Source organism: Pelobates fuscus, chromosome 2, assembly GCF_036172605.1.
Source record: "Pelobates fuscus isolate aPelFus1 chromosome 2, aPelFus1.pri, whole genome shotgun sequence".
NCBI classification, from domain to species: domain Eukaryota; kingdom Metazoa; phylum Chordata; class Amphibia; order Anura; family Pelobatidae; genus Pelobates; species Pelobates fuscus.
Window position 1 is genome coordinate 326225422 of NC_086318.1, and position 16655 is coordinate 326242076.

General features: G+C 41.9%; 1 protein-coding gene across 1 annotated transcript in view; it reads left to right on the forward strand.

Moving 5' to 3' along the window:
* The window catches only part of ASCC3 (activating signal cointegrator 1 complex subunit 3), a 647451-nt gene that overhangs the window by 39116 nt on the left and 591680 nt on the right, over positions 1-16655 (forward strand). The window contains exons 2-3 of the mRNA XM_063443555.1: positions 6792-6941; positions 16397-16547. Of these exons, the coding sequence (XP_063299625.1) occupies positions 6792-6941; positions 16397-16547 (301 nt within the window). The remainder of the gene's footprint in view (positions 1-6791; positions 6942-16396; positions 16548-16655) is intronic.

Consider the following 16655-nt stretch of genomic DNA (forward strand, 5'->3'; position numbering starts at 1 on the left):
ATCTGAAATGTCATCTCTTCTTTGTGTAACGCTCCTATAGTAATACTAATAGGCCTAGTTTCGTGGGTAATAAGAGGTTGAGAAAGCGGTCTCCCAGCAAAGGCCTCGACGGCCAGGAGTGATGTTCTCTCCTTGATGGGTAGGAAGTACTTACGGACAAATTGCATATCGATAAAGTTTCCTGCAGCAAGTTTCTCATACAGCAGGGTTTTGCATGAGGAACTTTTCTTGTTGCATAGAGCCGTAATATCCAGGAGAAATCTACTTTGGGTAGTACCAGGGGACATATCCATCACACCTAAGACTTGTCCCCTTGTGGTTCTTAGGTGCGGAAGTTTTCCGGATGTATGTGGCAAGATTCTCTCATATGCCCTTTCTTGCCACAATAGATGCAAAGGCCCTCTTTTCTCATAAACTGTTTCTCTGCCTCCGACAGTCTCGTAACCCCTAACTGCATAGGTTCAGTTTCAGACTGTACATAAAGGCCAGTGATAACAGGTTTGGAGAAGCGAGGTACAAGTGACATATTAATATGTCTGTTTCCATTTCTTGTCATCTTCCTATTCCAAAGTCGGTTATCTATATGCATTACATACATGATGTAATCATTTAACCTCTTTGGTAGATCTTTGGCAGCAATTTCCTCAAGAATAGCTTCGGATAATCGCTCTTTAAATGCAGAGATTAATCCGCTATTAGTCCAGTCTACCTCAGAAGCCAGGGTGCGGAATTCTATGGCATAATCTGACACAGACGGGTTCCCTTGTTTGATACGCATTAGGGCAGTGTAAGCGTCAGCTTTCCTTTCCTAATGGTTCAAACGTTAATTTAAATTCCGTAAGGAATTCCTGGTAATTATAGGCAATAGTCCTATCACTTTCCCATAATGGATTGGCCCAAGCTAAGGCTTTACCTTTCAATTAGTTCATTAAGTACCCAAATTTAGATCTGTCCGTTGGAAAGGACCCAGGTGAGTCTTCAAAATGGTACTCAATCTGATTAAGAAATCCCCGACATTCTTGAATATTACCTTCAAAATGCGGGGGTGGTGGTAGGGAGATAGTAGGTGACTTTTATATACTATAGGTGTAGGTACAGTAGGCGGGGGTGTAATTGCTGGAGGGACATCAGGCTGTAAATAAGCCGTACGTATTAGAAGTGTATTAAAAGCCTGGGCAAATTTATCCATACAGTGATCATTTTCCTCTAGCTTTCTCTCGCAAGCTGCTATGTGCTGACACAATTCTGCAGGATCTATGGCCATGTTGTAATGTCAGGGTTACTGTTAATCCAGCACGCAGAAATAGTATCACACCTATGACTTAGGATAACGTCTAACCGGACCTTAGAATGGCCGGACTTAACGTATCTGAGAATAGTCAAAATACTTGCCGAGGTCAGGGACACAGAATGAGTCACAACGATTAGGAAAAGCCAAAAGTCAAGGATACCAGAAATCAGGGAAGTCAAAATGGAGCCAAAGTCAAAAAACAGAAAAACACGATCAGGAACACACTCTCGGATAACCAGCAAAAAGAAACCACGAGAGTGCACTGATCAAAAGGCAATTTGGATTTAAATAACCCTCTTGAAGCTGTAATTGGCTGTAAGTGGCCTCTGACCCCAAAACGTGCGTGCACCTCTATGATGTTACGTTGCACGCACGTAAGCGTCATCAATAATGTTGGCAAAGGCTATATTCCAATTAAAACCGGAACCGCAGCGGCCGGCGTCTCTAAGAACGCCGCACGCGCTGGGGACCGGGACGAAAGGCGGTCGCGTAGCGGTCTGCCACGAGGAAGGTAAGTATTTATTATTTCTGTCGGCGTGACCGCTGTGTTTCTGTACGGCCACACCGATCGAATCCCGCGGAACCGTGATACTTATGCTGGGCTTTGTTAGCAGCCAAGCACCAATCTCATTATAGTTGGCTGCGAAACAGGTTTCATTGGCTACAAACATACGAAATTAAGCCCTGCGCTCAAAGTCCCACAACGTCTGGGCTGCAGCAATGACTAAAGTATACATCAGTCTTAATACATACAAACAAAAAGAACTAACAAAAAATTCTACTTTTTTGGGGTTTTCATTATAATTACATGTTATTGTTAAAAAGGCCAGTAGTTTCTAATGGTGTGCACAGGCTGTGTTTTATGATTATCTTTTCGCGTCCCCACATTTGTGAAACCAGGATGCAAAGTCTGGACTTGGATCATGCATGCATTGTCTCAGCTCCTGCATTATCTACAGCTGTGTAAAACGCTGCTGCTATACTGCTATGTATGTCTTTTTTTGTGTGCTAAAATGACCTTGGCTTAGCACTCCCTGAGAAATGTGATCTGGCCAGTCCTGTGTTATTTAACTTTTATATTCCAAGTCAGTTGTATCCTTTATGGATGGTTAGTTTTTAAAATGTCTTTCTTCTTGTTCTTCCTGCTGATTCTTGACTCCTTTTTTTTTTTGAACATCTTTCTTTGCTTGTTGTACTGCACACATCTGATTTATTTATAAATTGCAAATCCCTCCCTTTTCTTTTGTTCACCTCTGTAGGTCGTGGCTCATATTTCAGATAGTCTCTCCATCTTATGCTGGCTGAAATCCAGCTGTCTCCAGTTTAATATGACAAAAACTAAAATCCAATTTTCCCACCCTTCACTCTGTCACTAACCTTTTATTCCCCTCTTCTCTATGCTGACATCCCATGCATCACCACAGCTTCGTTTGGGCAATATAACTGACCAGAAAACTTTCCTCTCCTGTTTGTAAGCTACGTTCTCAGAGGATAGTAATTAATGTTTTATGTTTGCGAATCTTCTAGCGCGCCATTTCCTAAATGCCTTTCATGTCCTATAATAAAAAGCATGATTTTCTGTCTTTATACTGTTGAATGTCAGCCGAATCAGTTACACGTTTTTAATTTGTAATATTCCTTCCTTCTGGTTTATAAAGTCAAATTTTAACTATCTACGCTAACGAAGTGTTGCATAAAAGTCACAATAACTGATGAGAAGCAACTGAGCATTATAAATGGTTTTGTAAATCTATATCTCTCCATGAAAATCATTCATTTGCCTCTGTCATGATCAACATGACTCAATGTCACTTCATTGAGAATTAAACTTAAATTCTGTGTTTGCATAGATGAAATTATTTATCACTAAAGTGTCAGACTTTACCGCTATGGTTTTACCATAGCAGTAAAGACTCCAAACATTAAAGTCAGGACTCCAGGGGATGTGTTTGCGTCCCACAATGTCTAGAATGCACCACACACAAGGAAGTAAGTGTCAAAAAGTGAACTTGTTATCCTAATTATTATTATGAAAGCACCAACAAATTCCACAGCGCTCAGCACAATGGGTGGACTAACAGACTAGTATTTCTAACAAGATGAGTTAGACACACAGGAAAGGTAGGGAAGCAAAGTAGGTTGCTAGATTAGTTTTCAATGAGGGCTTAGTTGTTTGTTTTTTTGTTTTTGTTTTTTTATGACCAAGTCTCAGTAGAGAAAGCAAGGTGCGGGGAGTGAAAGCTGTTAACCAGTTTAACTTATATGCTTTCTTAAAGAAGTGAGTTTTCAATGATTTTATTGAAGCAATGGAGATTGAGTGAAAGGTAAAATACCAAGCAAGGGAGTTCCATAGGAACGGTGCAGAGAAACCAAAAGCTGAGAGTACGAACAGACGATAGATGCATGTCTTCGGCAGAGAGAACGGGACATACTTGTGTATTAGGAAGGATAGGTAGGTAGGAGCAGTGTTGTGTAGATAGTTGTAAGCAAGTATCAGAATTTTTAATCTGGCCCTATATCTTATGGGAAACCAATGTGGGGCATGACAGAGTAGTAGAGGCGTAGGAAGTGCTTCTGGAAAGGAAGATGAGCCTCACTGCCACATTCATTCATTATACATTGTAATGGGGCACATAAGACCACTGAGAAGTGGATAGCAGTAGTCAAGGCTAGAGAGGGTAGCAGAATGGATCAGCCCTTCGGTTGTGTCTTAAATGTTGTTGAGATGGAAGTGGCAGGATTTGGAAATTGACTGGACATGAAGGGTGAAGGAGAGGATTTGTGAATGACCCGCCTACTGCTGTAAACATCAAACACATACATGGTTTATGGTGTAGTACTTTTACATATATAATATACAATATTATGATTTGAGACCATTTTAACAAGAAATACTTATTTTGTTGGAAAGTGACAATTCCACTTTAAAAGGTTACTCAAATGAGCAAATATAGGAGTCACAAATAGTACAAAGTAAGTTGACCAAACGACAAAATATTTGCCGCCAGCATATTTGAAATTGGAGTAGAAGTGGGGGTAGTCAACCAGGTTTGTCCATTTTTATGGGGTTGATTTGTTAAAGGGGTTTGTCCTGCTATCACCCTGGTAAGGTACCAGTCCGTAAATTCAAAGGTAGATTTGATTTTTGACCGGATATCTCTCTGGAAGAAGTCAACTTAAGGTTGCCAATTAAATTTTTTTTTGTCAGTGCCGTTGTTTGATGAGGCTTCAAACCAATTCATTTCAAATAGAAAATACATTTTTGTATGAAGCAATAACGGAGGGGTAGAGAGACTAATAAAATGATGTCATATACATTTGTGTTGCAGCCAAGATCATTTTCTGTCTTGACAAACATATATATTTGTATGTACTTGATTATGCAAATTTCGGATATATTGTATATTTGCTGTTTTTTTCACATCACTTTTTAAGTACCGTATTTATTCGAGTATAACGCACATTTTTTTTACCGATTTTTAATTTAAAATTAGGGGTGCGCGTTATACTCGAATAAATATACCTCCCAGGACCGCCGGGCTCATTACAAGCCCGGCGGTCCTGGGGGGGCGGGCAGCAAGCGTTTACTCACCTCCGTGCAGCTCCTCCAGCTTCCCAGTGTAAATCTCGCGAGACCCGCGGCCAGCTCTGACGCTCTGACGTCGTCAGAGCTGGCCGCGGGTCTCGCGAGATTTACACTGGGAAGCTGGAGGAGCTGCACGGAGGTGAGTAAACGCTTGCTGCCCATCCCCCCAGGACCGCCGGGCTTGTAATGAGCCCGGCGGTCGGTATTGTCGAGTACCCACTCGAATATTTATTCGAGTATAACAAGCACCCTAATTTTAGATTAAAAATCGGTATAAAATTTTATACCGATTTTTTTTTTTTTAATCGAAAATTAGGGGTGCGCGTTATACACGTGTGCGCGTTATACTCGAATAAATACGGTACCTACTACTATTGAACTGTGCGTTATCTGGAATCCTACTACAATCTACTTACTCGTAGAACGGCATAGAGAATCTGCTCTCTTCTTGAATCATGCTGGGTACTGACGTTAAAAAAAATAAGCCATTATGTCCATGGCTTTTTGGATTAACCATTTATTGCTCATCTAACAAAGGCCGTGAACATACTGTGCTAGGTAGTTAAATACCAGTCCAGCTGGAAACCTGCAACAAATAATGGAATATCAGATCATTGAAATTCCCTGATGCACTCTACAGCAGTGTTTTATAATGCCTGTTGTTTGCAGTTTTTATCATTATTCCCCTCTTTTAAGGCATTCCAGAAGCATTTTTTTGGTTATATATATAAAGGAATCAGTATAATTCATGCCCATTATTCGTCACCCATTATTTTATATCATGCACCAGATAGTGTTTTTAAGAAAAAAATGCCGTATAGTAGCAATCTCCTTTCCTTTCTGTGACATGCCACTCTAGCAGAGTCTTACAGGTTGTTGCGATAATGTGTGAGAGCCTCACACTATCATTCAGTACACTTTGTTGCACAAGAGCACCACTAGAATGCACAGAGCATTTTTACATTGTTAGGCATATGATTATTCAGCTCGGTACATTACATGGATGTACACACTTTGTTTCCCATGCCCCCTGTGCAATCTATTTGTGATACATCCCGTGATCTATAGGAAAGAATAATAGGAAGTGTGGAAGGTTAACCTCAGCTCGCCAAAGACCTGAACATTAACTCCTTAAGGACCAAACTTCTGGAACAAAAGGGAATCACGACATGTCACACATGTCATGTGTCCTTAAGGGGTTAAAGGAGTTATACAAAACCATAAATAAGAAGGTGAATCACTCTTTTGATTATGGTTGGGTGGGTCAACAAAATTTTGACATTCATCTACAAACCTTATAATGAAAAAAACCTGTTACCTGCAGCCAGCACTTTTCAAATGCACTCATGTTGTACGTCATGTTTCCAGCTAATTTTCTCACATATAGAAGGTAATCCAGGCACTCCAAAGTATAAAAAAAAAAAGGCAACTTTAATTGGACCCACGAACCAAAAAACTAAGTTTCGACCCTAAGGTCTTTGTCAAGCTTGACAAAGACCTTAGGGTCGAAACTTTGTTTTTTTTGGTTTGTGGGTCCAATTAAAGTTGCCTTTTTTTTGGGATACTTTGGAGTGCCTGGATTACTTTCTTTACTTCTACTTAAACATTTGGTCCTCTGGTACTGGGACTGATCCGGCTAGCACCCAAGGATTCCTTAGATAAAGGGTTTGAGTGCAGTTCCACAATATATCTATGCATTTTCTCACATATGTCATATGCCTTTTGGTCTTAACATGTTAATGAAACTAATTAAAGTGTAATAATAAAAAGTTTGAAGTATTGCATTATCGATTTATTTTTTTCTCTTCCCTTTATTTTTATTTTATTTGTAAGTTTATTTCCTGATCTATTCTACATCCACCCCAAGAAAATCCTACTAATACATATATATCTATATTTTTTTTTCCTTTTTAGGTCTTGCAAGTTGGAGTAAAATCTCATTTTTCATCATATGGATCAGTGAATAAGAAAGAGATGGTTTTACCTCGTCTCACAGGAGCATTGCGCTCCTTTTCAAATGTCACCAGACAAGATGATTACAGAGGAGAATCTGCAGACTTGATGGTAAATATTTTATACAAGACACATAGTGCAACAATTCTAAATGACTCCTCGACCTTAGTGTTTACTTGTTCATGTTTAACACCTCTCTCCAGTTGTCCTCTCAAAACTTCAATTAGTAAATGAAATTACCCAACAATTATCTGTATGTGCGCAGTGTTACATTTGTAATAGCTACATACTAACACATATTTTGAACTTTATGTTGGCCTGTTAAAGTGCCTCTCAAAGCACAAAAACTATTTTAGCTTAAAGGGACACTATAGTCACCAGAACAACTACAGCTTAAAGTAGTTGTTCTGGTGAGTATAATGGCTCCCTTCAGGCATTTTCATGTAAACACTGCCTTTTCAGAGAAAAGGCAGTGTTTACATTGCCCCTAGGGACACCTCCAAGTGGCCACTCCTCAGATGCACAGTAAGCAGCCCTGCCGTTCAGCGTCCCACGCTCTGCATGTAGACGCTGATTTTTCCTCATAGAGATGCATTCATTGAATGCATCACTATGAGGAGGTGCTGATTGGTTAAAACGGTGTTTGGCCCCGCCCCCTTGCCAATTTTAGCCAAACCAATTCTTTCCCCATAGTTTTAACCCTGCAGCTGAAAACATAGCAGTTTCAGGGAAACTGCTATATTTCACTGAGGGTTAATCCAGCCTTTAGTGGCTGTCTCACTGACAGCCGCTAGAGACGCTTCCGCGATTCTTATTGTGAAAATCACAGACGCTGGACGTCCATAGGAAAGCATTGAGTAATGCTTTCCTATGGGCGGTTTGCATGCGCGCGCGGCTCCTGCCGCGCATGCACATTCGGATATGACGTCGGCAGGGGGTGGAGAGTTCCCCAGCACAGAGGGAGCTCGGCGCTGGAGAAAGGTAAGTAGCCGTCAGCGGCCTAGCGCCCTTTAACATGCTTAAGGTATCATCCCATCCCTACCACAAGCGGGACCTAATTCCACACAGTAAAACGGGCTGAGGATAAAATTAAAACAGTTGATGCATACATATATAATCAAGCATGAGTAACCAAAACAAAAAAAATAAATAAGATGCTGTGTTGCCAGAATAAAGCAAGGTGGATACTTTGGAGTGAACCTTTGCTCTTTCTAAACGTACAGGAAGGATGATAATGGCAGGGGGATGAATGTCAAGTTCACGTTGATTTGGTCTGAGTTTCCCTATCTGGAGGCCAGATACTGATCCGTCAAGCACAAAGCCTCTGAAGAAAGTCTGTTAAATTCCTAAGTACATTTATCGGCAGGAGAAGTAGTTATACCCAGCAAATATACTTAGATTGTTTAAATGATAAAGTCATATACTCTGCCATCCCACCAAGTTATTTCTCATCACACTTTGCGCCGGCATCACCTTTTTCTCTTGTCATAACCTGTTCTGTTATGTCCCCTAAACACAATCCTTCACATTTTCCAGAAAATCTGTTTTAATCCTTCCCATTTACACCTTCCCTCAATACAATAATCCCTTTTGAATCCTCCCAGCTTATCTAACAATGTTTCTATTACACACAATTTGATGATCCTACCTAGCCTCCAATTTTCTATCATTCCCATCCCTTAATTCTATAGTATTCACGTTGTAATCCTCTGTACCATTATCATTCAGGCCCTTTCTCAACCTGGCAGCAACTATGCTTACAGCTGCCACTATAATTGAGGAAAGCTGATCATTTCGCAGTCAACTGTGTTCAACATTCTGAGCTACTGCTAGCGTGAGGGGAAGATACTGACTTGTAATCTCCGCTATTGTGTTGAAAATGAAATGATTTGGCCGAGCACAGCACTAATTTAGGCATCTGAGATATAAATTGTAATCCTTTACCAAGGCAATGGCTACTGACCTGAGATTTCAGATATTTGTTATATCACCAACACTTGTTTATTATTATAATTTATAAAAAGAAATGTGCCTGAGTATAGATAGAAGAAAGCAACGCTTTGTAAAACAGAGACATATTAGAATGCAGCACACAATGGACCTGTGATGTAACTGTTCACCTTGTGCGTGTTGCCAAACTGTATCAAGTGAGTCATGTCACTTCCTCTAAGTTATCGGACAGCGGATTCAGGAAAAACAAGGATATGTTGTATGTTTAAGAAAGTTTGGAGGAATAATGCTTTTTTTTAAATCATAGTTATCTCTAACTTTACTATTCTATATGTGCTAGGATATCTATCTATACAGAAAGTGATTTATTTATTTAAATATTGAGTTGGTGCCTAAGACTGTTTGCTTTTTGTGTGTGAGCTTTCTAAATGGGGATGCTTTTTGTTTGTCACATTTCTGTCCTGCCCAGCTTTGGATGACAATGACAGACTAAAAGTGCTAAACCATCCCGCCTATAATCACTGTCCAATCTTGGAAGAACTGATAGAAACATAGAATGTGACGGCAGATAAGAACCATTCCGCCCATCTAGTCTGCCCAATAATTTGAAATACTTTTCATTAGTCCCTGGCCTTATCTTAAGTCTAGGATAGCCTTATGCCTATCCCACGCATGCTTAAACTCTCTCACTGTGTTAACCTCTACCACTTCCGCTGGAATGCTATTCCATGCATCCACTACCCTCTCAGTAAAGTAATACTTCCTGATAATGTGTTTAAACCTTTGCCCGTTTAACTTAACTGTGTCCTCTTGTTGTGGTAGTTTTTCTTATTTTAAATATGGTCTCCTCCTTTACTGTGTTGATTCTCTTTATGTATTTAAATGTTTCTATCATATCCCCCCTGTCTCGTCTTTCCTCCAAGCTATACATGTTAAGATCCTGTAACCTTTCCTGGTAAGTTTTGTCATGTAATCCATGAACCAGTTTAGTAGCCCTTCTCTGAACTCTCTCTAAAGTATCAATATCCTTCTGAAGATACGTTCTCCAGTACAGCGTAAAATACTCCAAGTGAGGTCTCACCGGTGTTCTGTACAATGGCGTGAGCACTTCTCTCTTTCTACTTCTAATACCTCTCCCTATACAACCAAGCATTCTGCTAGCATTTCCAGCTGCTCTATTACATTGCCTTCCTACCTAAGTCATCTGAAATAATTACCCCTAAATCCCTTTCTTCTGATTTTGAAGTTAGGACGCTATCAAATATTCTGTACTCTGCCCTTGGGTTTTTACGTCCAAGGTGTATTATCTTGCACTTATCCACATTAACCCCTTAAGGACACATGACATGTGTGACATGTCATGATTCCCTTTTATTCCAGAAGTTTGGTCCTTAAGGGGTTAAATGTCAGTTGCCACAGCTCTGACCATTTTTCTAGTTTACCTAAATCATTTGCCATTTGGCTTATCCCGCCTGGAACATCAACCCTGTTACATATTTAGTATCATCAGCAAAAAGACATACCTTACCGTCAAAACCTTCTGCAATATCACTAATAAAAATATTAAAGAGAATGGGTCCAAGTACAGATCCCTACGGTACCCCACTGGTAACTAGACTTTGCTTTCGAATATACTCCATTGACTACAACCCTCTGTTGCCTGTCACTCAGCCACTGCCTTACCCATTCAACAATATTGGAATCCAAACTTAAAGATTGCAGTTTAATAAGCCTTCTATGTGCAACAGTGTCAAAGCCTTACTGAAATCTAGGTAAGCAATGTCTACTGCACCACCCTGATCTATTATTTTAATTACCCAATCAAATTTTAGATGTTCAACATGGTTTCCATCACTTTCCCCACTACTGAAGCAAGGCTTACTGGCGTATAGTTGCCCGACTCCTCTCTACTACCTTTCTTGTGAATGGGTACAACATTCGCTAATTTCCAATCTGATGCGGAAGTCCACTTCTGTGTTAGCTTTGTTTTAGCACAGGCTCCAGTTTGTAGTTGCTGGTAAAATATACTTTTTCCCTTCGTATAGTGGCAGTACTCACAGTTGGGTTGTTCCTTCCAATCTGGGACAAGAAGCTCCCCCTTCTTCCGGTTTTTATGCCTGTGCTCCGCCTGCTGCCTCCATAAATCCTGTATGCCCTGAACACACGCCAGTTCTTCTTGTCCCGGCAAATGGGACGGACAGGTTCCCCAGTCTGGTGGAGAAGGTGCGATCAGCACAGGCTGCTGATCGGGGAGGTGTACGCCCGATAGCTCCCCGGGCGGGAGCTGAGTGGCAGAGGTTCCGGTCCAGCGTTACGGAACGCGACCAGGTAGGGCAATTTATGTGGCTCTTCCGCAGGAGTTCCCGGGCGGTCCTCCTCGTGGTTCCTTACGCATGCGCACAGCAGTGGAACGCACGCCCGGGTGACGTTGCGTTCCACCAAACCCGGTATCGCGCTACTGCGCATGCGCGATCCGGAGTTTTTTGGCGCAAAATTTCAAACTTTCAAAAAACTGTATTTAAGCTGTGCTGAACCCTTCTGACCCCAAGGGTGGGTGTGCAGTTCGGTTCTTCCGTGTCACCAGCCCTCCTACACGGACCTCAGGTGGCTAAAGGTGAGGTTTAACTATTTAAACTCTCCTCTTTGTCACCTACTATTATGCATGCGTTTATTTTCTTTAAAAAAATTTTTTAATATTTTATTAATTTCATTCCTTTTTTTCTGATTCACAGATATGTCCAGCCCTATAGCTCCGGACAAGGCAGATAAGGACAAGATGTCTATTTCTGTGCCCAAAAAAGCCACAAGCAAGTCTAAGCACTTATGTTGTCTGGAATGTGCTGTTCCTCTACCTGACGGATGTCGCAAAAAGACATGTAACCAGTGCGCTTCTGAATTACTGGAAAAAACAAAACAGTCGGATATGGCATCCTTCCTGGGCTGGTTTCAGGAAAATTTGTCCCAGACATTTGAGTCTTTTAAAGATACGATGAAGAAAGACCCTGCAATTCAGGAGAAATTGCCTAAAAAGCGTAGGAGGAATAGATCCCCTTCTGAGTCTGACGTCTCTTCTGGAGAATGTTCCCTTTCTTCTCCTTCGGATATTTCCAGCTTAACTTCTAGTGTGGAGGAGGGTTTTCCACCAGAAGAGTTGAAAAGATTCATTAAAGAAGTGAGTGCGGCTTTTCAAGAGACGGAACCTACCAATGTGAAGGTTAAAGGTTTCCCTATGTCTCCAAAAATATTGGATCTCCTTCACAGGGAATGGAAGAATCCTGAAAGACGGGCGTTCATTTCAAAACATTTTAAACTACTGTTCAAACTCCAGTCTGAGGAAAAGTGGGAAGATCTTCCTAAAGTAGATATTCAGATTGCCCAACTATCTAAGAAAACTACTATACCCATTGGCGAAGTCTCTGGCCTCAAAGATCCTATGGACAAAAGAGCCGAAACTTCATGTAGAAGAATATACCAGGCCGCAGGCTTTCAGTGCAGAGCTGAAATTGCGGGTTCAGCAGTGCTCAGAGCCCAGAGTGTTTGGCTTCAAGCACTGGAAGATTCCCTCATGGGAAAATCCGATACGGACCCTTCCCATCTCATGTTCCTGCTGAAGCTATCCAATGAATTCCTTTCGGATACTGCTGAGGAGTTTCTTCGTTTATCAGCAAGAATTATGGGGTTATCATCAGTAGCCAGGAGGGCTCTTTGGCTTCGAACATGGACTGCTGATTCAGCATCGAAAGCAGCGTTATGTGAATTACCCTTCGAGAGGAACAAGCTGTTTGGTACCCCGTTGGAAGACATTATTAAACATATGTCAGATACAAAGAAAGCCCTTCCGCTGGAACCAAGAGCCCAGGGATTTAAGAGATTCCAGTACAAGAGCCAGCGGCCCTTTCGTTACCAGGGGCGGTTTCGCAGGTTCCACAGACAGGGTGGCAACAACAGCCAGTGGTCTAGGCATGAATCCAACAGGCAAGAGAAAAAGAGGAAGTTTTGACGCCAAAAGAGTGGGAGGACGCCTTCGGTTCTTCACCCACGAATGGAGAAAGAGTACTTCAAATGGGTGGATTTTAAGAACCGTTTCAGAAGGTTACAGGATAAAGTTTTCATCAAGTCCTCGGCCATCCTTCCTTCTGTCGAGCTATCCTTCAAAGGTAAAAACAGAGGCCCTGCTTACAGAAGCACTCATCCTTTTAAGAAAAAATGTGGTGGAGAAGGTACCCAAAGGTTGGGAATTTCAAGGAGTCTACTCACGCCTTTTTCTGGTGCAAAAACCAGATGGATCCTTTCGTCCGATTCTAGACCTAAAGCAAGTCAACACCTGCATACCATACCAGAAGTTCCGTATGGAGAGCATTCTGTCGGTAACACACATATTACAAAAGGGAGATTTCATGGCAAAATTGGATTTAAAAGACGCCTATCTGCATATTCCAGTGGCAGAATCTTCCAGGAAGTTTCTCAGATTTGCAGTTCTAACGAAAAGGCGAAGGATTCTCCATTTGCAGCTCAAGGCTCTTCCCTTTGGCCTGTCTTCAGCCCCTCGAGTTTTTACAAAAATTCTGGCACCCGTGGCAGCAGTTCTACGTCTGAAAGGTATTGCGATTGTTCCATACCTGGACGATTGGTTCCTGAAAGCACAGTCAGGACAACTACTAGAACTTCATCTAGAGATTGCAAGGAAGGTTTTAAAAGATCACGGTTGGATCCTGAACCTGGAAAAGTCAGAATTAACTCCGTCTCGGAGTTTAGTATTCTTGGGGCTTCGGATAGATTCCCAGTCCCTATCTCTTTTTCTTCCAAAAAAGAAACAAGTGGGGATTTTCAAAGCAGTATCAAAGCTGCAAAGAAACCTAAGCTCAATCAGAGATGCTATGAGGTTGCTAGGCCTCCTAACGGCGACAATACCTGCCGTCGCCTGGGCAAAAGCGGAATCCAAACCGTTACAGTGGGACATTCTATCCCAGTGGACGCGAAAACAGGAAGATCTGGACGCTCCCTTCCGTCTATCCGACACGGTGAAAAAACAACTGAACTGGTGGAAAGTAAGAGACAACATTTCAAAGGGCCTGTCGTTCACACTAAAACAGTGGATTACGATAACCACAGATGCCTCCCAGACGGGTTGGGGCGCTCATCTAGGCTCTCATTTCCATCAAGGGCTTTGGAACAAAGAAGAGGCATGCGCTTCCTCGAATTTCAGGGAATTAAAAGCGGTTTGGGAAGCCCTAATTTCCTTCAGTTCTCTCATCACCAATCAGTCGGTAAGGATTCAGTCGGACAACGCCACTACGGTGGCCTACTTGAATCGCCAAGGGGGCACAAAAGTAAAAGCTCTTCAAGATCTTTGCTACCACATTTTGACTTGGGCCCAAGCAAATCTTTGCGCAATATCAGCTACCCATATCAAAGGGTCTCTAAACGTTATTGCAGACGACCTCAGCAGAAGCCATTGGTCCCAAGCGGACTGGGCTCTATCAAGCGAAGTTTTTCTGGAGCTGGTTGCACGCTTCGGCAGGCCAGAGATGGACTTGTTGGCAACAAGGAGGAACAGAAAGGTGCAGAGATTTGCGTCACTTCATTCAAAAGATTACCCAGATGTCCTAGACGGTCTATCGTTCCCTTGGGTTTTCGATCTGGCTTATGTCTTCCCTCCTATAGCCCTTATCCCACGAATTGTTCAGAAAATACGTTGGGAGAAGGCAAGAATTCTGGCAGTCCTGCCCTTCTGGCCGAACAGGAGTTGGTTTTCGGAAGTGGAAAACATGGCCATCTCTCGTTGGCACCTCCCGGTCTCTTCTCACATTTTAGAGAACGTGAAGCTTCCAGAAGAAACCCTAGCAATGTTTCACCTGACGGCATGGTTGCTGCAAGGATGATACTCCAAGGTCAGGGTCTTTCTGACCGTCTATGTGACGTTTTGCTGTCATCTGTCCGCTCGTCCACTTCAAGAATCTATTTCAGGGTTTGGATGAAGTTCAGAACCTGGTGTTATCTCCGGAATTCTGATCCGGCCAAAGCCTCAGTTCCGAAAATTCTTTCTTTTTTGCAAGATGGGTTTGAAGCCGGCCTAGGGGTGTCTACACTCAAGGGCCAGATTTCTGCGCTTAGTCACTTCCTGGTTCAGGATATTGCATCTAACCCTCTTGTTCGAAGGTTTATTAAGTCCATACGGTTGAAGAGGCCTCCCAGGCTGGTTTCCTTTCCTACATGGGATTTGTCTCTGGTTCTTCAGGCCCTTTGTGAACCACCATTTGAACCTTTGTGTCAAGTCTCCATCAAATTTCTTACCTTCAAGACGGCCTTCCTGGTGGCGGTTACCTCCGCTAGGAGAATTGGTGAGATCCGAGCTCTATCATCTTCGCCGGAATTCACCATTTTTCATCAAGAGAAAGTAGTTCTACATCCCAGACCTTCTTTTTTGCCTAAGGTTATTTCAAGTGCTTCGATCAACCAGCCTATTGTTCTGCCGGCCTTTTGTCAATCGCCCACATCTGAGCTGGAAAAGAAATGGCATCTCCTTGATGTTGGGAGATCCCTGAAATGCTACCTTCATAAAACTCGGGAGTTTAGATCCTCAGATCATCTTTTCGTCTACTTTCAAGGCAAATGTGTGGGTAATGCTGTCTCTGGACCCTCATTAGCTAGATGGCTGACAAATACCATCAGGTTGGCCTATCGCTCCAAAGGGATTCCCCTAAAATTTCCATTGAGGGCTCATTCAACTAGGGCTATGGCTACCTCATGGGCTGAAAGAGCTGCGGCTTCTCCTGAAGACATCTGCAAAGCGGCTACCTGGTCTTCATTGCATACCTTTATCAAGCATTATAGGCTGGACATATTCTCATCATCTGAGGCTGAATTTGGGCGTAAGGTGTTGCAAGCTGTGGCCTGCTGAGTTCCCACCCTTTCGTTTTTACGGGGATCTTGTTATATCCCAACTGTGAGTACTGCCACTATACGAAGGGAAAAACAGCAATTTTACTTACCGTAAATTCCTTTTTTCTTTGTATAGTGGCAGTACTGGCTTTCCCTCCACTTTTTTGTATAGATTAAATGTATTTTGCATGACTCAGTCTCCGTTTGGGTTCTTTTTATTACTGGCGTGTGTTCAGGGCATACAGGATTTATGGAGGCAGCAGGCGGAGCACAGGCATAAAAACCGGAAGAAGGGGGAGCTTCTTGTCCCAGATTGGAAGGAACAACCCAACTGTGAGTACTGCCACTATACAAAGAAAAAAGGAATTTACGGTAAGTAAAATTGCTGTTTTTTTGTCAGATTGGTTGAAAACAGTTTGACGTAGACTACGGAGATTGTCGGCCTTTGCACCATTGTCATTACAAACGTTTATAGAGGTTTTGGTGCTTAGGGAGCTTGTTTATTTTAGTTTTCTTTCTTTTTTTTTTTTTAAGACATCCTGGCATTGTATATTTTTCTTTTACAGTTAAAGTCCTTGTTTTACTTCAAATATAATGTTGTAAAATAAGAATCATAAGATTCTAAACATGAATACTTTTTTTTATGTAGATAGTTTTTTTCATCTTCAAACACTTCATTTTTAAATCCATTGAAGTGACACTTCTCTGCTAACTAAACTGCATTAATTTTATAGAACAAAAGATCAAAATTGCGTGAACAAGTTTTGGAGTCTGACCTTACTTGGAAGAAAATAACTCAATTTGTCACTGGCATTGTGGACCAGAAGGAGCATGAAGCAATAAACGAGGGCCTCAAAGAAATATTACAGGCTGCAAAACTGATAGGTAAATTACTTTTTGTTAAAGACAAATTCTTTGCAATTCATGATGTGTTGTGACTGCTTCTTGGTAATTTTTCACCTGGGTAGGCAGAGTGGAACAGTACCTCACTTG